We start from the raw sequence: 21330 nt of genomic DNA, 5'->3' as shown, positions 1-21330 counted from the left end.
TAGGTATATAAAATTAAAACTGTAATAAATTAAAACTATAGTAAAATATTTGACATAAAAGCATATCTTTACATAGGTGTTTTCTCCGGTTTTGTCACCCCCCCACCCCCCACCCCCCAGTCCTCCCGGTTTCCTCATCCAATTCAGGTGAGGGTCATCCTTACCCTTACCAGTAATGCAGATTCAGTCAGTTTTTTTTCCGTTTTGAAAAAGGACAAAAAATGACAAAGATATTGTAAGAAATCTAATGCCCCCCACCTCAATTTCATACTTTTACTTGCGTTTGTTTGCTCTGAGTTCAAACTGTCATATCTCCAGTTGTGTTTGCTCTATCAACCGCAAATAAAAAGTGGGAGAGTGTTTCCAGTCCGCACTTTCAAATGCAATTATCTCCAGTGATTATGTGACCAACTTCCGACGCTACGTCATGTTGAAAATGTCATGTGATTGAGTCACGGGGCCATGACTGTGGACCCCTAAGGGTTAAGCAAACGAGCAAGTGCGCGTAGTATAACAGAGACAGAAGTAAGTGGGTCTGTGGGAGAAACCTACAGAGCTGTCATCGAACAGGTTGAGCAGTGAGATGAGGAAAGCCCGTCTATGTTGGCGGTTCCCCCGGACCATTGTGTAGAGATGAGAGCAGAGAGCAGAGTCCCTGTCGTCATGGCGAAAACCTCGGACCACGGCATCTTTTGATCCGTTTATGGCCTGTTGCACTTGATAAGACATCTTTAACCCTGCTACAGCCTTCATCTGTGAAGTCCCAGACACAGGTATAGGGGTAAATCAGCATTTTGGACAAATAACCACACTAATAGTCACAATACAAACACCACTGACAGAAAAAGAGTTATTTATGTTTATAATCTGTGATATGTTCATTTGTATGAACCGTTATTTAACTTACAGAGGTACAAAGAAAGTATTTTCAGTGTTTTCAGCTTAATTGTATTTTGTAGTAGCACATTCATTGTTGCACTTTTTCACTAGTTATTTTTGGCATTTCTTGGAGCTACTCATCAGTCCATGGTAGTTATTAAGTGATTCTCCTCTTCACTATGTCCACACACTTTCAATAGGTGACAGATATGGATTACAGACAAATACTGTCGGAACAAAGTCATGGCCCTACTGCAACAGGGTTTCTGTAGGTATCAGCAAATGTAATTTAATGCTTTTTAATGCCACTTTAAACAAATTAAATGCCCATGCCCAACTGCAAATACAGTTTTATATATAGTTTTATGTCAGTTTACCATCCACAGGCTTTAACCAGGTTCTGAATAGTTCCTCTTCCAATCACTTCTACTGAAACTTGCATTTTCCCATTTTTCCCACATTTACTAATATTCCCTCCGCCCTTTCGCTACAGCATGAGCATGCTCACAGCACGTTGCATTCCAAGCATTTGGTGTTGATGACTTCATGTATCGGCCATAAACAATAGCCAATTAAAGGGTTCGGCCTGCCAATCATCACACTAGACTTCGGATCAAAATTATTAAATGTTTATATAATCAAAATAAATACTTAATAACAATGCTTTTTTTCCAACAAGTGTATTTAATTTTTGAATGCCTCTGGACATTAAATTTAATGCTTTTTAATGCCATTTAAGGCCTTAACTTTCACAAAATCTATTTAATGACTTCTAATGCTTTTTAATGACCCGCAGAAACCCTGTGAAAAAAACACAGACTTCACAGAAACGATGTGGAATCTGTGTAAGTCAGTCTGTGCTTCACATTAATGGTCCCTCACATACACGCAGTTCAGTCATGTGAACACTGAAGCAGCCACAGACCATCACAGATGCTGTACAGTCTGGAGAGTCTTTTCCATTTTTTGAAGAACCAAATGACGCTGAAAACACTGAAAATCCTTTCTTTAGGCTTTTGTCAGTTAAATAAAGGTTCAACTTCACCCATAAAGACCCAGTGCTACTTTTGCGGCAGTCCCCAAATGATTATTTTCCTCTATATTTAACCTTTCTTAAGTGATTTGTCATCATTTACCATAAAATAACCCTCTGTGTTTTGCATTTTTCCAGTAAAAATCTGGTATTTTCCAATACTTACTGTACTGATGATGTAGATGTTCATAAAAACTCAGACTACAGTTGAGGATCATTATAACAAAAACAGAGAAAACTGAATGAAAACATTCTCATCAAAATATACCATTAAATGAACATAAAAAAGTGTGTCCATCCACTGTCATTGATCTAACTCCATGGGTTTTACTGGTGAATCAATGTTGTAGAAGATGACGGTGTTTCCATGGTAACTACAGAGCCTCTGAATGTCCAAATGGGTCATGTCTGATGACCATGAAAAGATGAATAACTGTATTTTACACCAATTATTTACATGTATTGACAGGATTAGTGGATCAACAGGTATTAAACAGTTTATATCAGTAGATGGTTCTGGTTGCTGGTGGATGTTTGGGTCTTTATGGGTTAAAAAAGCACAGATTGCAGGTTTTCCCACATATCATTTCCCACTTTTCTGGAGCTTTTCTGTGGATTATAAACTAGAACACCACTTACATGGATGAAGCCTGAATATTTCTTGTCAATCTCCACCAGCTGCTGATCTGCCTTGTTCTTCATGGTTGGCTCAGGGTCCGTTCCCATGGCTATCAAGTAGGGCACACACTAAAAGACAAAAAAGAATTGTCCTCAGCCTGTTAATAGCTCATGGAGCTGTGAAAATGTTCAGTGTAAAAATGGAAAAAGGTGACAAAGAGCATCTTTTAAAGACAGATCTGGGGTAATCCTGGGACTGAGGACATACCTGTACAGGATGGATGAGTCCCTGGCTTAGGGTCAGTGTGATGACATTCAGGGCAAAGTGGCGAACAGTGGACTGTGTGTGGAAAAAAGACTCCAGCACCTGCTTCAGGTAAATCTGCATTATGGAGCTGCTCATGCCAGATGAGATGTCCCCCATTTCCTTTAAGTCCTCCTGCTTTGACGTTGTCTTCCCTGGAAAAACAAATTAGTTTAATTAGTAAATGGGTGCTTCTATGAAACTGGTCCAAAAAACAGGACATGGGGGCTAAACTTTCAACCCAGATGTAAACTAATGTTATGAAAAAAGTTTGGAAGCACTCTGGGTCTATTTTAAAAATAAATATTTACTGAGATAAAAGAGAAACTGTTTTTCTGTTAAAACATTTTTATATTATTTTACATTATATTTAATACAAAAATCCGCATGTAACACGGTCGAAAGGACATGAAAATTACGTGCTACTATTTTTTTTAATATCTCTATATTCTCTCACAGGTACATTTTGGCCACAAAAATGGCCGCTCTTGCAAAATCATTCATGATTTATCTGTGTTTAACTGGGCAGGTTCTGCACGTAATGTGAGTGGACACGATGGGTTCCACACCAAACCTGGAATCAGACTGAGATTGATGAAAAACCCACATGTGTGGATTAGAAAAACCACTAGGATAGACACATTTAACACAGTGTCTTTATTTATAGTCTATATAAGACCATTTACACGTTTTCACATCTAATGCACTGACACCTAGGGAGATTTAATGTCCATATTGGGGTCTTATTTTTAGACCCAATATTTGATTAAAAATTCATTAATTATGGGATGGCTCAGAGCAAGAGGATAATTTTTTATATTTATCTTAGGTCATCATTAGGTCCATCCTGGGGGGAAATATGTCTACATTTACCTTTTATTATTGGGTCTAAAAAGCTGAAAAAGTGCCAGATACCAAAGTAAACCCAGTTTCATACAAGCACCAACATGGGCTTCCTTCACAAATGGACATAAAACAACACTGAAGAAACTAAGAAAGAGAGTCTGTATAATGACTGTGTTCCACTCACATTCACGATCAGCCTCCTGCATTCGAGAGTCCTCCTCCTGAAGGTATGTCTGCAGGTTCTTCAGTACCTGGATCTTTAAACTGACCAGGCTGCTCTCCTCCGACAACATTCTATTATACAGAACCTTCACATCCTGCACAAACATGAGCTCTGGATGCATGATGAACTGGAAGCCTTAAGACAGACACAATGAGACAGAGGTCAGTACTGATCAAACTTCAGACAGGGGTTCTGCTCAGACCAGGCAGTAACATCTGTCCTGTGTGATCCCATCAGAGGTGGACGGCTCCATTGCAAGGTGTGAAAGCATTCACATACCCTGTGATCCAATCACTCTGGATGGATTTCAAGGTAGTCTTGGTTGCATGTCTCCACATTCTGCTAGGAGGTTGAACACAAACATACCGTGGGACAGACTGAAGCACCTACTGTTCTCTGTGTAAGTGAAAGTGGATGTGCCAACGGTATTAAATTAAAGAGCCCTTCATATGCGCAGAGCTGCCTCAGTGCATCATAGGATGTTCCATTATACACTACACATTATGTTGAAGATCCAATCATCCTTTAACATGTGTCGTTGAGAGAGAACCAATAACACAACCATAATAATTGCAGTTCCTCTTTAAAGGGGAACTATGGAAGATTTTTACCTTAATTAAACCTTTTCTCTGCCATGGTAAACACCTGTGAAATTAAAGCGTGGCTGGCTTGTGTTTACAGCTACCCAGTCGTACCCGCTGGGGGCATGTTTGTGTCGTAATAATAATAATAATGGATTAGACTTATATCGTGCTTTTCTATGAACACATACTCAAAGTGCACAGGGAATCCATTATTCATTCACTCATACATTCTCCCTCTGGTGGTGGTAAACTACATCTGTATCCACAGCTGCCCTGGGGCAGGCTGACGGAAGAGTGGCTGCCAATTTGCACCTACGGCCCCTTCGACCACCACCGAACATTCATATGCATTCATACACCAGTGTGAGTAGCAACAATGGAGGCAAAGCGGGTGAAGTGTCTTGCCCAAGGACACAACAGCACATGACAAGAACAGGATGGGATTCGAACCACCAACCCTTTGGTTTTTGGATGACCCGCTCTACCTCCTGAGTGCCGTAAATGGTGCCGTTTCTCACAAGAGACCAGATCTAGGCCACCGGGACAGTGGCAGAGAAGTTGCATGTGGCATATTCAGCCCTAGAAATGCTAGTGGGAAGGAGGAGAGCCTCCATTCTCTCCCTAACAAGACATTTAACCACTACAATTATTCTGAAGCTGTTTAATGTAGGTAGAAATCTTACATAGTTCCGCTTTAAAGCTACGAATAGTAAGATTACCGCTCAAAACAATGAAAACAGACAAATGAGGCTCCTCATGGATGTTTACATACAGTATCTGTGGATGATCCATCCTCAAACACTGCTCGTAGAATAAAAGTGGACAAAGAACAGACAGTCCTACAAATAATATTATATTTACATAGAGAAGAGATTCTGTCCAGGTCAAAAATTGGGTGAAAATAGGAATTTATCTCAGTAAAATAACTGTAAATAAAATAACTGCAATAAATCAGAATCTTGTGTTGACTTCTGGGCTAAGAATGTCATAAAGATATTACAAACTATATAGACACATACAAACTACAGTATGAGCTTGTTTGACTCATCTGTCCCTGGCTGCATATGATTGGACACATGTTAATGCCATATCTGAACAGGACCAAAGACACTATGAGTATAGAAAATAAGAGGGAGACGAGGAAAGAATGAAGGCAGAAAGAAAAACAGAGAGAAGAAAAACATGGAGTGCAGGTGTGCTATACAGTACCTAGACCTATGAAGGCCTTGATCTGGACCTCCTCATCTTGATGTGTGGTAAAGTACAGCAGAAGCTCCAACACTTTGTCCTTGATGATAATCTACAAAACATGAGAGAAAGACAAATATTCCATCTCAAAATTCTGCTGTCATCAGGCTTTTAAATGTCAGTGATAGTGCGTAATGTGTAGTGTTGGGTACACTGTGCATTTACATGTGTTGTTTTTAGGTTTTAAATGTATTTTATCTATTTATTGCTACGGTTGCACTTTGTCACTGTTGCACTTTATGGCTGGACCCTTCAACTGTCCTTTTCATTGACAGATCTGAGTGAACTGTGTTGTGGAATGTGTGTCTAATGTCCTGTCCTGCTACGACCCGTACCTGCAAACTGAATTGCCCCCAGGGGATAAATAAAGTTATCTGAATCTGAAAATGATCTTAGAAGCAGTTAAACAAACAGCATTAAAACAGTTTGTTTAAGTCAGGGGTGTCCAGATCTGGTCCTCAAGGGCCACTATGTTTTAGATGTATCCCTCTTCCAACACACCTGATTCAGATGATAAGCCTGTGATCTGCAGAAGCTTCATAATGACCCTCAGGTGGACTGGAAGAGGAAAACATCTAAAACATGCAGGATAGCTTCCCTCGAGGACCAGGATTGGACACCTCTGGTTTAAGTGTACCTTGTTTGCACCCTTGAACTCCTCCAGGTCAAAGTCAAAGTGTCGACACAGAGCCCCAACAGTGAAGAGTGAGCGCAGGAGAGCAGGTTTGTTGGCAGCCAGAGTGGAGCTGCTCGGATCTTCCTGATGCTGAGTCTTGAGTTTTGCCAAAGCGCCTGAACAATGACACACAGCAGTGAAAACTACAAGTCTGCATTTTTTATTCCCTGAGTTTATTTTATGTCTGCTCAAATTTGTAGTTGACTCAGTTTGTCACAGGGGTGTCAAACTCATCTCAGTTCAGAGGACACATTCACTCCAATATGGTCTCAATTGGGCCAGTCCAGTAAAAATAATAACAGTGAAAAAAGTCAAATTACATTATGATAATGTTTACATCTGGGTCCGATCAAGCGTAAATGAACATCAACATGAAAAAGTAAATTTACACACACCATTTATTAAGTGGGCTCAATTTTTAGCGAAAGAGCTCTATTTTATGGAATTGTTCTCCTTTTTAAAATACCACTTATAGAAAAAAGTTACAACCGATTTTATCAATTGTATTTTTTACACCAGAGTCATAGCTCGAATTTGATACTAAAAATTATATCTAAAATTTTTTTTTAAATGTATTCAATCTATTGATTGTATAGATGATTGTTAGGTTTCAAGTATTAGATTTTCAGTATGTTCTGAGTTGTTTAAAAGGCCCTGTCCACGTGTTACCACAAAAATATGAATTTTTAATTTTCAAGTTACTTATAATTCAGATATATGAGTGAAACTTTCAGAAAGTAATGATCTTTGGATACATTTTGGGGTAATGCATACAATGGTAGAGTTGTCCATGTGTTACTATGGCAGCTTGTCCACCTGTTACCACATTCTCATGTCAATAAAACAGAGACTTTTCAATATTTTACTTCAAAATTTATTTTCAGCATAGCTGAACTAAAAGGTTTTGTCCTACTTGATAATTTCTGTCAAGAACTGCATCTTTTGAATGTTTGCAAAAAGCTTAAAAATTTTATGTCCATTTCAAGTCCACGTTACAAAGCAGTAATTTGACATTTTTCACCTAAAAATTTTATCTCCCCAAATTTTGTTATACAAAATGTTAAAGTGCTAATAAATACCTACTGAAATATATATAGTACATGAATATAAGTTACTCTGATTACATGACAGACTGTTGAACACCAAATGTGTTCACATGTTACCGCTGGATTGGACCGATCTACTGTACAACGTTTCCTTAAAAATCTGAATAACATGAACAACTTGAAAGAAAAAGAAAAATTTGGAGTTGTCCTTATTTACAAGTTATTACGGTATTATTTAACTGGTCCAGCTTGTTTGACGTCAAATTGGGATGTATGTGGCACCTGAAATAAATTACATTTGGCATCCAAACAAAAAAATAATTATAATAATTACTTCCCCTATTACACACAAATAAAAACATGTAGACGTAAAAAATATATATATAGAAATGACTCTTACCATAGAAACGATTGAAACAGGCCCAAACAAACTTGTAGTTGTGTGTAACTTTGTTCACAACAGCACCCAGACAGCTCACACAGTGTTGTACAACCTGTGAAACAGACACAACATGATGTTGTATTAACGTAAGTACCAGGGATCTTCCATCTGTGCTTCAGAGTGTGACGTTAGTGTGAAAGCAATGAGCTCTAATGAGACCGACCGTCATGCCATATTTAATAATGAGCTTCATTAGGTCCTCTTCTATGGTGGTGAGGAAAGTCTCACTCGGGTGCTCCATCAGAGGCACAACCAGCTCCAGGATTTTGGCCACATTACAGATCACCATGAAGTCATTCTGAGTCTGAAATAAAGAAAATAGTGACACGCATGATATCCAAGTAGGAAACACCTTTGTGTTTAACTCTGATCAGTATTTTGATGTAGCTATGCAACATAGAAAGCTGTGTTTTTATCTATGTTCAGAGTAAATAAATGATATCTCCTAATCTGGAAGGTATCCAGTCATTTGTGATTTCTAATAGATGGAACACATGGACCTGAAGGCCTCTGGATGTAACTGGACGAACATACAACCAATAGGAGCAACAACACACAGACCACTCAGACAGATAAGACAGTAAACTCACCAAATCCTGCATGAAATATGGGAACACATCTTCATCAATTATTGTTTTTTGGGCAGTTACTATGTATTTAATAATATTAATTTACTATGGCTCAACCAGACTGAGATTGTCAGTTGAATCTGTTTTGGCTCTAGTTGCTCACATGGCAAGAAATCCACTGGTACAAGATTCAGTGATGATTTCATCCACATTAAATTTGAGGGAATCATGGGAGCATCATGTAAAACCTATACCACAGTTGTATGTGGATACAGCCCAGTCATAAAACAAACATTTTATTGAATAAAGGCTGCGATGAGCGCAAGTGGAACAGGAATAAAGTAAGCACAAGGAAATAAGAGGGAAGGTATATAGTATATCTGTGAAATAAAATAGGTACTGTGATCATTGGTGAGAGATGAATCCTTTTTGGTCCAGTATTAATTAGAGCAGTTATATTTAGGTTAGTCAATTTTTAAAAAATTATGCCAGTCAAGAAAATACAATTTTTTCATAAAATGTCAGAAAGTACGATACTGTAAAAATAAGGCATCATAATGACTACACATAAACAGTTTCATCCTAATTGTGTATTTCTACCAGCTGCTTCAAGCCACAGAAGAGTCTCTACAGCTTCAGCATGAGGTGAAATCCATCCCAACATAAGTGAGATGTGGGTTCACTGAACACTGAACTGAACACTGAACATTTCTTGAAACTTTAATTTTTTTTTTTTAAATTAACAAATAACTGATGCCATACTTCAAACAGGATCAAATAATGATTTTTCTCTTGCTTTTGACTTCTCCAAATGTGTTTTCGGATCCCATGGAGCTCAGCAGGAGGGCTGGGGCATCTTTTCTCTATGCCAGACTGATTAGTCACAGTAAATTAAACATTTGATTTAAGGCACATGTGGCGGGATCCCAGACTGGATTTCTCCACAGTTTGATAGAAATACTACATAAGTCCTTATTGGCAGACTTTGAAGAACAGCATGGAGAAAATTTTCAAAGTCCAATTTCCATTCATATTTGGATTCATATACTTGAGAAAAGTGAACCAGGGGATAACACATTCACGGGATAAAAATCTATTCAGAATATTGTCAGTGGCAGGTAAAAAAGCTAAAAAATGATGTTCCAAAAACGGAGGACTGGATAAAGGTTATAGGTGACATCTATAGGATGGAGAAGCTGACTTTCTGTGTCAGACTTGATTCAGACAATTTCACCAATTATTGGAAAAACTGGGTCGATTTTGTAACACCATTAATAGCTGATTTTACTTTATAAGAATAATGTGCAAATAGATCTATGTAAACCCTCAGTTCATGCTACATACATTAAATGTTCGATGTTAATCATATACAGGGGAAAAGAGTTTCTGGAAGGAAAGAATGGAATGGGAAATATACTTGTTATTTTCTATTAACTCCATTTTAGTTAACTGTGTATATTTTTGCTATTTCTGTTATTGCTCCCCTGTATGAGTATGTTTTTGTTTTTTGTTTGGTTTTCTTTACATATATAGAAGTTACATACAGGGTGGGGAAGCAAAATTTACAATGAACATTTAGTTGTTTTTTCTCAGCAGACACTACGTCGATTGTTTTGAAACCAAACATATATTGATGTCATAATCATACCTAACACTATTATCCATACCTTTTCAGAAGCTTTTGCCCATATGAGTAATCAGGAAAGCAAACGTCAAAGAGTGTGTGATTTGCTGAATGCACTCGTCACACCAAAGGAGATTTCAAAAATAGTTGGAGTGTCCATAAAGATTGTTTATAATGTAAAGAAGAGAATGACTATGAGCAAAACTATTACGAGAAAGTCTGGAAGATACTATTAAAGAAGAATGGGAGAAGTTGTCACCCGAATATCTGAGGAACACTTGCGCAAGTTTCAGGAAGCGTGTGAAGGCAGTTATTGAGAAAGAAGGAGGACACATAGAATAAAAACATTTTCTATTATGTATATTTCTTGTGGCAAATAAATTCTCATGACTTTCATTAAACTAATTGGTCATACACTGTCTTTCAACCCCTGCCTCAAAATATTGTAAATTTTGCTTCCCCACCCTGTACATGATATAAAATGCTGATAAGATAAAGCTGCCTTAAAAAAAATAATAAAAAGAAAATTACAAAAAAAAGAAATACTACATAAGATGACATGGTTCTTACGTTGCACTTGGTGGTCAAATAGGGCTGCATTGTCATGGCATGTTTAACCATTAACTGTGCTCTGATCTTGCTGAACAGGTAGAGCGTGGTGATGCATGCGACCAGGCGACCTGAGTTGACCCCCTTGTCCTCACAATCTGAAACACAGTCACAGAAGACGCTCATAATTATCATGTGTAATTATCATGTGACCAGGATCTTTTTAAAGGAAAACACAAGGCAGGGTTCCTACACATCTGAAATTTCAAAACTCCATACTTTTTCCAGATGTCTTGGTAAAAAAAATTCCAACCAGCCAACCAGTCTGTATATTTAGATTTATGAGCCAGTCGTCAGAGAATTTACATCTACATTATGAGTTCAGCCAATGATCATACAAGGCATGTTGAATATCTCGCTCATGAACAGTGTGTGGACATCACCTGTCCATCAAAGCAGCAGTGAAACTTGACGACACCTGGGCAGGCCTTAAAATGGGTTGGAGGAGGATAAGAGCAGAAGGCAGGGCATTCAACTTGTCAATCTGCCCAAATGTTTTCTGGAACGTGTTGTCTACTGTATGTGCTCTCACACAAACATTTTAGCTGTGCTCGCAAGCACCTTAAAAAACAGATGGATCCATTTAATTTTTTCGATATTCAGAATTTTATGTTTTAGAAAATAGAACAGTGGGAACAGTCTGGAAACATGAATATTTCTACATATATTTGTTTCCATATTCCATCCTTTTCATTTTCATTTCATTTTATTTATTTATTTAGACAGGGACAATGCACAATATACATTAACCTTAAAAAGGAGAGATGTAGTGTGCCAGGTTGTAGCTCTAGTGCTAATTTCCACCTGTAGTCCCTGGGCAGACTGATGTTATCATTAAAAAAACAGACATTAATAAAAACTAAACACACAAAAAACAGTAAAAAATGCATTTCTATAACTCCATCTATATAAAATATTCATTCACATCCAACCATTCACTCTTATTCGTCCCACTTCAGTCTGTCACACACACTCTGAGCATGTTTACATCACATTACATTGTGGCTACAGGTCTGGTTAGAGAGTAGCTGTTTTTTCACCATGCAGGAGAATGTGTGACAGTTTGCAATTGTTAGTGGTTCTGTTGGTAATGTATTCCACGGTCGCATGGCCACACATGAGAACACTGAATTTGCAGACCTGGAAATGTATAAAATCAAATTCCATACATTCCCATACTTGTGTAGGAACCCTGACTATGACATTTCTTTGACAAAACATTCATACCTGCTACAGACTCCTCATACTTCAGTATGTGTTCGACTAGATTATCCACCAACTGAACACAGGCCTTCTTGGTAGGTTTATAAGATGCATTCTCTTCCGACTTCAGCAGCTTTAACAGTCAAACATAATACAGAAGTCAAATGAAATACTGTACAAAATGTGCACATAATGCGATTCATTGAGATGTGAAAATACAAACACAACATTAACCACTCACATTTTGGAGAAGCTGCTCAAACCAGTCATAGCCTGTATCTTTACATGCCAGCACCTGGAAAGCCAAACAAGATGTTAATTAAATTGTGAAAATGTCTGTTTGTTCTTTGAATAAGTATGATGCATTTTTTTTCCATCAGGCAGATCCAAGAGACTCACCACGTCTGTGATGTTCAGGATCTTTCTAGTCAGGCCTTCTTTGTCATGACTTGGTGTAGGTGTGAACCACAGTTTCTGGAATGTCTCATTCACTAATTTCTGGATGTTAAACAGCATGAAGTTAAAAGCTGAGAGGTCACACTTAAAAAAGATTTTGTAAATAAATAAATAAATCCACAAACCTTGATCCCCTCTTCATCGTTGACCCGCCGGATCATCTTGACACACATCTCAGTGATCTTATGGAAATCTGGTTGCTCCAGGCAAATATCCCTCATGATCTTTATCACCCTCTTTCTGACACTAATACCTGTGTCCTGTGTAAACACAAAATTGTTAGGAGACCTAAGTTTGTTTCTGTTCTAATGAGATTTGAACATCATGAAGGAAATACTTTTCTAAAATCACTTCAAAATGCTGCTTCTGAATGGATGCAGTTCATCAGTTGGTCTGTAGGTGGCAGTAGGAGAGAAGAGCACATTTAACCTCAGCTGAACTTTTGCACTTTAAATGACCCTGATGGTTAAAGGTTACATGTCTAGACCAGGAGTAGGCAACCTGTGGCTCCGGGGCCACATTTGGCTCTTGGGCCCTTTTCTTTTGGCTCCATGTGGCTTTGTCAAAAAAAACCCAAAACAAAACATATGGAAATGAATAACACTAAGGCTATTTATTTATACACACTTTGCCATTATTGTCAGAACCATGAAGTCAATCTGATTTTATGCAGCTGAAAATTGAGGCAGTAGAAGTAGTAATAGTAGAGTACTTTTTATTTTATGACACAGACGGTATTCATCTGTATTCTCCATCACAAAGAAAGCATTTACATACCAGTACATTTTTACTGCACAACACAATAAATGCATTTTCTTTAGAGTAGTTTTGTAATTTCTTTGTAGTTTTGTAAATGCACCAAAACTTAGATTTATTCTTGACATATTCCATGCAAATTAATCCTAAAGAGCATCTTAAACAGTCACCACTTTGAGGTACAACATATAGGGATATGTTTTGACTCAAGACAATTTAGTTTGTCTATTTCTGTTCTAAAATGGCTCTTTAGATAGTAAAGGCTGCCGACCCATGATCTAGACTCTAGTGCCACATGGATTCATTGTGTAAGAGGTGGTTCATTCCTTCCCACCCCCACCGCCCCCCCCAGACAGCAAAATGTGACCAAAAGAACAATCTAATCTTATCATCAGAGCTGGATGGGTGAACCCACAGTGGGAGAAGCTCACACTTAGGTGTTAGACAGCATGAGGGAAAAGAATGGTTGATAAATTACCAATATTCTCTCGATGAGCATGTCATAGTACTGCTCAATGAGCTGTGGGCGGCTCAACACAAACCGGCCGAGTAACTCCACAGCCGCTTCTCGCACACTTGTAGAGTTATCCATGAGGCGACAGTGAACTCCGCGCTGCATATCCAACTGAAAAAAAAAAAAGTAGAGATGGTGAAATGAAACTGAATAATACTTCACACTGTGGATGTAGGCGTGTGTTCAGTCGAGCTGACACAACCTAAAGCCCATTCAGACCAAAGATCCAAACATTTGACAATGTCTTAGGTTCAGACTGCAGCGGCGTCAACACCAGCAGCTGCTTTTACAGCATAGTAATATTAGATATGCAGCCATTAATTGATTGGTTGTCAACTGTTGAATAAATTGACAAGCATGTTGTTAATTAATACTTGGCTGTGTTGAATGTGAACTTCATATTCTTAAATGTAAATATTTTGTGGGTCTTTCCTCTTCCGCGACAGTAAACTGAATATCTTTGTGTACTACATATTTGAGGGCATTACCCTGGACTCCGACAGACACTTTTGCACCCTTTTCGGACATTTTATAAACCAAAAACTAATCAACTGAGAAAATAATTAAGAATGGAAATAATTATTAGCTGTGGTTCAAGTGTTTTTCTTCAGTATTTATAGCAGTAGCTAATCATTATCAGCTGCTCTCCTTTGTCAAAAGTTCATGCTTTGTCTGTTTATCAGATGTGACTCCACCTTCTCTAAACAGCAAAACTGCTCTATGAACAGATTGGTGAACAGCATAACTGTGTTGTTTTTTATGTTTTAATTGCTTCATCTGTACCGGAAGTAAACAACTCACTAACACTGTCCTCCCTTATACAGTCGCAGAAAAAATTATTAGACCACCCCTTCTTTCTTCAATTTCGTGTTCATTTTAATGCCTGGTACAACTAAAGGTGCATTTGTGTGGACAAATATAATGATAACAACAAAAATAGCTCATAGCAGTTTAATTTCAGAGCTGATATCTATCGATTTTCCATGGTTTTCTTAACAAAACCAAAATCACTTCAGTTCTTACATCAATAGCTATGGCATTGTACTGACAAAAACAGTGCTTTTAGGCATTCCACGTTTTCTTTTCTGTCTGTTTAGTCACATGATATACACAGGAGTTAGTACTTGATTGCATAACCACTGTTTTTGATGACTGTTGATGGTCTAATCACTTTTTCCATGACTGTATTCTAAGATGCTACAATTTATATCCAGCTACACAAAAACAGAGACCAGTTGCTATGGAAATGATACACCATCGTCATCATGTTGCACTGGCCTGAAGCGGTAGGTTTTCAGAATGTTGAAAGTAGTGTCAAGTTTTCAGTACATGTCGTCATACAGCTTCATCCTAAACTAACCATGACAAGCTGTGAACCAGTTGATACAGTCTGACTTACTCGTGCCAAAATGCTTGGATCCACAGCCACCACCTCTGAGAGACACTTCATAGCTTTAGTTCTGACCGCAATAGCACTCTCACCCAGAACTCTTAGAATCTACAGAAGAGAAACAGACCGATGAGGGAAAATAAACACAGACATACATAACGTGTCCCTGACATTGATGTATCTATGAATTCACTAACCTGTGATAAATAAATATCAAAGCTCTGTGCAAACGGCCTCATAGAGGCCAGATATCTGACAATCAGACAGCAGTCTTCAAAGTCTACTATGTCAGAGTTCATCCTGTAAAAAGAAAAAATATCACAAAGAAAAACAGTTTAAATAGACGAAAAAGTTCAAGAGTAGAGCAAATGAGTTCTGTAATCTAGAGTGAAGTGCTATTTACCTCGAAGAACTGAAATTTGATGGTGAGGTCTTGATGACCTTGCGGAGGAATTTCTTTCGTGTCTCGGCTTTTTCCATAATCTCCTCAGTCAATTGAAGATCCTTGGAACGGTGACGACCTTTGGTGTCCTCATCTCTCTCATTCTGAGACTTCATTGCCTTCTCTACCTCACTTGTAATGTCCCTGTACCACTGGGCGATGTAAAATTTTCTGACAAACTGGATGAGACACACGCACACAAGGACATATCACTTTTAAACAAAGGACACCAGACCATAATGATAATTATGAATCTACTGCTCAGTGTGTGAAGACTCACCACTAAAGACGAGTCTGTCTCAACGTTGTCATCTATGTAGTCGAGCAGCGCCTTCTGGAGCTGCTGGATCTCATCATTGCCAGGATTCTGTGAAAAGATCAATAAACCAATAACACCCCGAACGCACTTCATCCCTACTGTTCAGTTATTGGCAATGTGCTGATGTTCAGACGACTCTGTAATTAGCGTCTATACCTCTCTTAGGATGCGGTCAATAACCTTTTGGTCCATCTTGCTTGTGACAGCATCTTTACGGAGGCGAGCAGCAACAGTACCGAGGTAGTCCAGTGAGGCCACCCTGAGCGCCATCTCTGTCTGCTTGTTACTGAACTGGTGGACCTGGAGTATAATAAAAAATGTCCAAAAAATGAACACTAGCAGCTACACCCACTTTACAAATAATGACAAAGGAAGCATGAAAATTCTGCTCACCAACAGGCGGCCCAATAAGCTGAGTAGCAGTTCAGCAGCAGGCCACTCAGGCCTGTTCACAGTGGACAGCAGGTCATGGACAAAATTCTCGAACAGAGGTCTGTAATCTTCCTCTCCCTGCTTACTTCCACACCTGAGGAGCACACAGTTACAACATTGTTTTGATAAGATATAGGGGTGTTATAAAACATTGGTTCTGCAATATGTCGCGATATTTCATTTCACAATACTGTATCGATATTCAAAAGTACTGTATCGATATTTTTAGGTATTTATTCAAATGCAGATATGGCGGAGGTTAATTTTTATTTTTTTGGTATTCTTTATTATTTATATCTTATTATTTAACACTGTTTTATTAAATAATGGTTATTTGATGCATCCTAAAAGCACTTTTTACTGTTTGAGGAAGATGTTAGTTCCTTTGTTGGGATTGCACAAAAATAATGTTCTGATGTTAGTTATGAACTAACAGAATATGAACATTTGAGCAGGATCTTAAACTTTAATGTCTGTAAAACATAACTTGAATTTTAACACAGGAACATTTTGTGATATAGCATTAGATCCTGTTGTGATCAAATTAAAGTGTGTTTAGTATTTGTGCATATTTCTGGTGTAATTGAATTCTTCCAGGAAATAATTATTTTAAAAAACAGAAACACACAAAAAATTGCCATTTTAACAGTATCAGTTAGCAGCAGCAAAAATACAACAAGCAAGTACTGACATGATTCTCAAGTCCACATTTAAAATGACATCATGACCCTCACTGTATTCACTACTAAACTAAGCGAACATCCCAACTTTGTGATATTGAATCTTATATCAAATTAATACAATAACTATGTAAGTATATCATCAAACATTTACATGCAGCCCACTGTACTGTGGCGGCCTTTGGTGTTTCAGTCCCTTTTTATCATCTGTGTTTGTTTTTTCATCATTTGTGTTTTGTTTTCCACATTATACATATTTCCAGGGTCAAATTTATGCCTCACCTTCTACAAATGACAACATAAATTTGCCTGTCATGTCATCTTGTTGTCAAAGGTTGGTGTTGCCATGACAACAGCTGAAAATGTCTGACAGCTGAGAGCTGCCCTTTTCATTTAGCTGGATTTAGGCAGGAAAATGACTTACTTCTTCAGAAACACTGATAGAAAGTTCTGAGCAGTCCTCATGGCAGTTTCATAAGAGTTTGTGATAAGGACGTCTCTATCACCCTTAAAAAAAGTACCCAACATGTTAAACACTTGAAGTATTTTAACAGATTTATTTTGTGTAAGCATCAGTTTGGGTTCCTACCTTTTTACTCTGTTCCTCAGCTCCTTCCTTCTCAGTATAGAAGTTTACCACACACTGGATGAGCTGAAGAACTAGGGCTGTGACCATCTGGATATACACGGATTCTCCATCAGAATCACTGTTCAGCCTGGGGGAGGGGGACATATTTGCCACTTTCAGATTATTGGAGGCACTGTTTTTTTTGTCTTAGTTTCATCAACATTTTTCCTTGACTGAAATGAGATAATAACAAAATTGAAACTTGTTTATGATAACAAAAACTATGATGAAAAATTATTGGCATCCAACAAATACAAAGCAGAGACAGGTATGTGGAGGGATGGTTAGGAAGACAGAAATTTAGAACTCATCATGTGTTGTAGAAAGACAGAAGGTAAATGAGGGCAAAGACTTAACTGGGACTTCACGCGGGGAAAGCAAAAAATAAACAAATCTCTAAGATTCTAATGTATTCCCATGCATGAATGCAGGAGGTGTGTACTACTATGGTAATGATGGAAACTCTGTCTCACTCTGAGACTTTCTCATGTTTCCCAGTAATAGGTTTTAGTTTGTGATTAATATATCTGTTCTTCAATGCTGAATTCTAGAAATAAAACAGCATCATTTTACTGGTTTTGGTTCACGTCACACAAGTGTACATTGAGTCAAAGAAAGTCAATACACCATATAGTTGAGTAAAAAAAGACCAAAACTAAGACAGTTCTGATGACTACAATAAAGATAAACTATAGTGAATAAGACTAAATTAAAAATTTCTATCAAATGTAACACTTGCTGGAGGACTTTAGTTATCAGCCCCTAAAAGAACAATAACTAGAAGCACTCGGAGAGCGCAGACCTCCGCCAAGGCTGATCAGTGCCCCCCCCGTGGGCCCCCCCACGCCAAGGAGGTTATGTTTTTGCCAGGGTTTGTTTGTTTGTTTGTCTGTCTGTCTGTTTGTCTGTCCGTTAGTGTGCAACATAACTCAAAAAGTTATGGACAGATTTTGATGAAATTTTGTGGTCTGCGCCCCCCCCGTGGGCCCCCCCACCCCCGATCACCACCAAAATTTAATCATTTCTTCCTTATCCCATTTCCAACAAACCCTGAAAATTTCATCAAAATATGTCCATAACTTTTTGAGTTATGCTGCACACTAACGGACAGACAAACAGACAAACAAACAAACCCTGGCAAAAACATAACCTCCTTGGCGGAGGTAATTACATTTGTGTTTACCTGAAGTTCCTAAGGTTGCGTTTACTGGTGGGTAGTCTTGCTAGAGATGTGAAAATCTCTTCAAGAATAAGCTGCCTGTGCTTCTCGTAGCGAGAGAAGACCTGTTGAATAGGAATTTGCAAAGCAAATCTTCAAAACATAACATCTCAGATGTCAAACAAAAGCATTTCATCATCAAAACAACTAAAAGCAGTAACCCTGGTTCTGGCATTAAACCAAAGCAAAACAGTTGTGTCAGACTTACTGCTGTCACTAGTGTGATGGCACATAACTGCAGCTCACTGACATTCTCCACAAAAAATGGTGTGATACCCAATGTGGACACCTAAATCAGGAGCGAAAAAAATCAGATGGGTTGGATTTGAAGGGTCAAAGTTCACAGAGGTTCAAATGTTTAACGGTATCAGGCCAAATGCTGCATCTCACCTGGAGAATAGTGGTGTCAGTTAGCAGCTGAATCTCCAGGAGGTCCGAAACATTGCTGACAATATCACACACTTTGCTGTAGAGTTTGACAACTACCTTCTGTTTATGGGTGGAACCCTTCGCTCTCTTGGACTTTGAATTATGGCTGGAACCTTGACGAGTTCAGAGAAGAGCAGAAGAGGAGAAGATGAGCTTGAGCACATCACAAATCAGAAGCATTCTAACTGATAATAACAGAGGGCATGTCAGGGAAGTTTCTTTATCAAGTTATGAAAATTAGCTTTAGTGTTTGCCTTTATTATATGGCTGCCTCTGACAATTTGGTCAGTTGCATTAGATTTTGGTGTTTAACTCAAAGCTTGGATTATTAGAAAGCAGAAAATATATTTGCACCATTTTAAGTGATTTCAATTGCATTAACAACAATTAGCCGACAACGGTTATGACAGTGAATACAGCTGTGTATGATGTATGCAGTCGTGTCATTTAGGATTGCCACTGAAGCCCAGCAGATTCAACTGCACATGCACACCTGCAACAGGAAACTCCTGACTGCCCCTCTAAGACCCCCATACTGGGTCAGTTTGACCCTGTCACTGGGATGGAAACATAAAATCAGAGTTGACTGAGGACAATGGATAATTAGAGTCTTTGGTTTTTATCAGCCAAAATTATTACCATTCCATTCATCATGTTAGACTAGGGCTGGAGGATATAGTTAAAACTCTTAATCTTTATTTTTTAAGTCTCTCTGATGAATCACAGTTCTAATTGATTTGCTTCTGTCTAGAAGAACTCACAACATAACATGAGTAAAAAACATTTTTCTTGCCTAAAACTATAGGCCATAAAAACATACAACAAGCGAACAGGCCGGGTTTTGAATTTGTATTAGTCAGTGTGTTTACTTATCTTTATGTCCGCTTAAACAGTGCCATCATAGTGAGTGCAGTGGGTTGGTGAGCTATAGACAACCCATGCTGTTAACATTGATTGCATCTAAAAAGTTTTGGCCTGTTTGTTAGCTAAAAGCTTTGTGGAAAGGGTCCTGAGATCCTGTCTCATATGTATATTAAGAGTAGCTCAACACCTGCCTCAGTATTTTCAGGTCCTGATGAGACTATGGTGGGTCACATTAGATCAGGGGTGTCCAACCCTGGTCCTCGAGGGCCGGTATCCTGCATGTTTAGATGTTTCCCTCTTCCAGCACACCTGACGGTCATTATCAGGCTTCTGCAGCACTTGATGATAGGCTTATCAATTGAATCAGGTGTGTTGGAAGAGGGAAACATCTAAAACATACAGGATACTGGCCCTCGAGGACCAAGACTGGACACCACTGCTTTAGATCACAAGGCCTACATAACCTCCCTAGCAAAGGAATTATTCACTCAACATACTTTTGCAGCCATTAATATACTTGGGAAACCTGCCCGAATCAAGTCTAGTCTGGGAAATACTGGAGTAAATGTAGAACAATTACCTATACTGAACACAAATCTGATCAACATCTCAATATTTGGTGTATTTGTAGAAGAACTGTGCTGACCTCCATGGGGATCCACCCTGTAGGCCGGGTCATACTGAGGGTACAAAGAGTTCTGCAGATGGAACTTGGTGTACTGCAACACCCTCTCAATGACATCCTCGATATAGACCGCTTTGGGCATGTGTGGAGATGTCATGATGTTGAGTGCAATCAGACACGCATCAGCAGACCGAGTCACTCGCTCCATGATAAGGTCACGCCATAACTTCTCCTCATCCATTGAATCATTGTCCTAGAAATTCCAGGGAAAAAAAAAAAAACGAAAAACAAAAAATCTGTAACAGTAGATTCAAGGAATGGGCAAATGTACAGCATAAATGAGAATGATACAGCAGCAGTAGTGAACAGACTATTTTATACACCAGTGGTTCTGGACCTTTCTGTTCCCAGGGTCTACATACGACAGACACACATGAGCACTGACAGGAAATGGGCAGGATGTTGGTGCTGTGTTTACTGCACCACAGTTTAGTCATTCTAAGCAGTTTACTACTTTTATATATACGAACACATATCAGGAAAAAAAAAAACAAGGTGTGGATGACAGGAACCTGAGCGGTATGTACAACCATATACATGATTTATTATTGGATTAGGCAGTTATCGTATAAAAACAAAGCACTCTCTCTATTTGGTCATTAAAGTATTTTT

The 21330-nt window shown here is 38.5% G+C and overlaps 1 protein-coding gene across 3 annotated transcripts in view; it reads right to left on the bottom strand.

The window, feature by feature from the left end:
• The window catches only part of LOC115430433 (nipped-B-like protein B), a 52011-nt gene that overhangs the window by 7095 nt on the left and 23586 nt on the right, over positions 1 to 21330 (bottom strand). For all 3 annotated transcript variants that reach the window (XM_030150432.1, XM_030150433.1, XM_030150434.1), the window contains exons 17-42: positions 20680 to 20911; positions 19131 to 19282; positions 18949 to 19029; positions 18705 to 18805; positions 17483 to 17609; positions 17318 to 17400; positions 16175 to 16307; positions 15938 to 16081; positions 15743 to 15829; positions 15424 to 15641; positions 15218 to 15320; positions 15030 to 15128; positions 13595 to 13741; positions 12486 to 12620; positions 12304 to 12402; positions 12146 to 12199; positions 11929 to 12037; positions 10663 to 10799; positions 8063 to 8203; positions 7858 to 7951; positions 6373 to 6527; positions 5697 to 5787; positions 3865 to 4038; positions 2799 to 2989; positions 2552 to 2659; positions 553 to 753 (exon numbers count right to left, since the gene is read on the bottom strand). In XM_030150432.1, coding sequence (XP_030006292.1) covers positions 553 to 753; positions 2552 to 2659; positions 2799 to 2989; positions 3865 to 4038; positions 5697 to 5787; positions 6373 to 6527; positions 7858 to 7951; positions 8063 to 8203; positions 10663 to 10799; positions 11929 to 12037; positions 12146 to 12199; positions 12304 to 12402; positions 12486 to 12620; positions 13595 to 13741; positions 15030 to 15128; positions 15218 to 15320; positions 15424 to 15641; positions 15743 to 15829; positions 15938 to 16081; positions 16175 to 16307; positions 17318 to 17400; positions 17483 to 17609; positions 18705 to 18805; positions 18949 to 19029; positions 19131 to 19282; positions 20680 to 20911 — 3396 coding nt within the window. The remainder of the gene's footprint in view (positions 1 to 552; positions 754 to 2551; positions 2660 to 2798; positions 2990 to 3864; positions 4039 to 5696; positions 5788 to 6372; positions 6528 to 7857; positions 7952 to 8062; positions 8204 to 10662; positions 10800 to 11928; positions 12038 to 12145; positions 12200 to 12303; positions 12403 to 12485; positions 12621 to 13594; positions 13742 to 15029; positions 15129 to 15217; positions 15321 to 15423; positions 15642 to 15742; positions 15830 to 15937; positions 16082 to 16174; positions 16308 to 17317; positions 17401 to 17482; positions 17610 to 18704; positions 18806 to 18948; positions 19030 to 19130; positions 19283 to 20679; positions 20912 to 21330) is intronic.

Source organism: Sphaeramia orbicularis, chromosome 12 (assembly GCF_902148855.1).
Source record: "Sphaeramia orbicularis chromosome 12, fSphaOr1.1, whole genome shotgun sequence".
NCBI classification, from domain to species: Eukaryota; Metazoa; Chordata; class Actinopteri; order Kurtiformes; family Apogonidae; genus Sphaeramia; species Sphaeramia orbicularis.
This window is presented reverse-complemented; position numbering and strand designations above follow the sequence as displayed.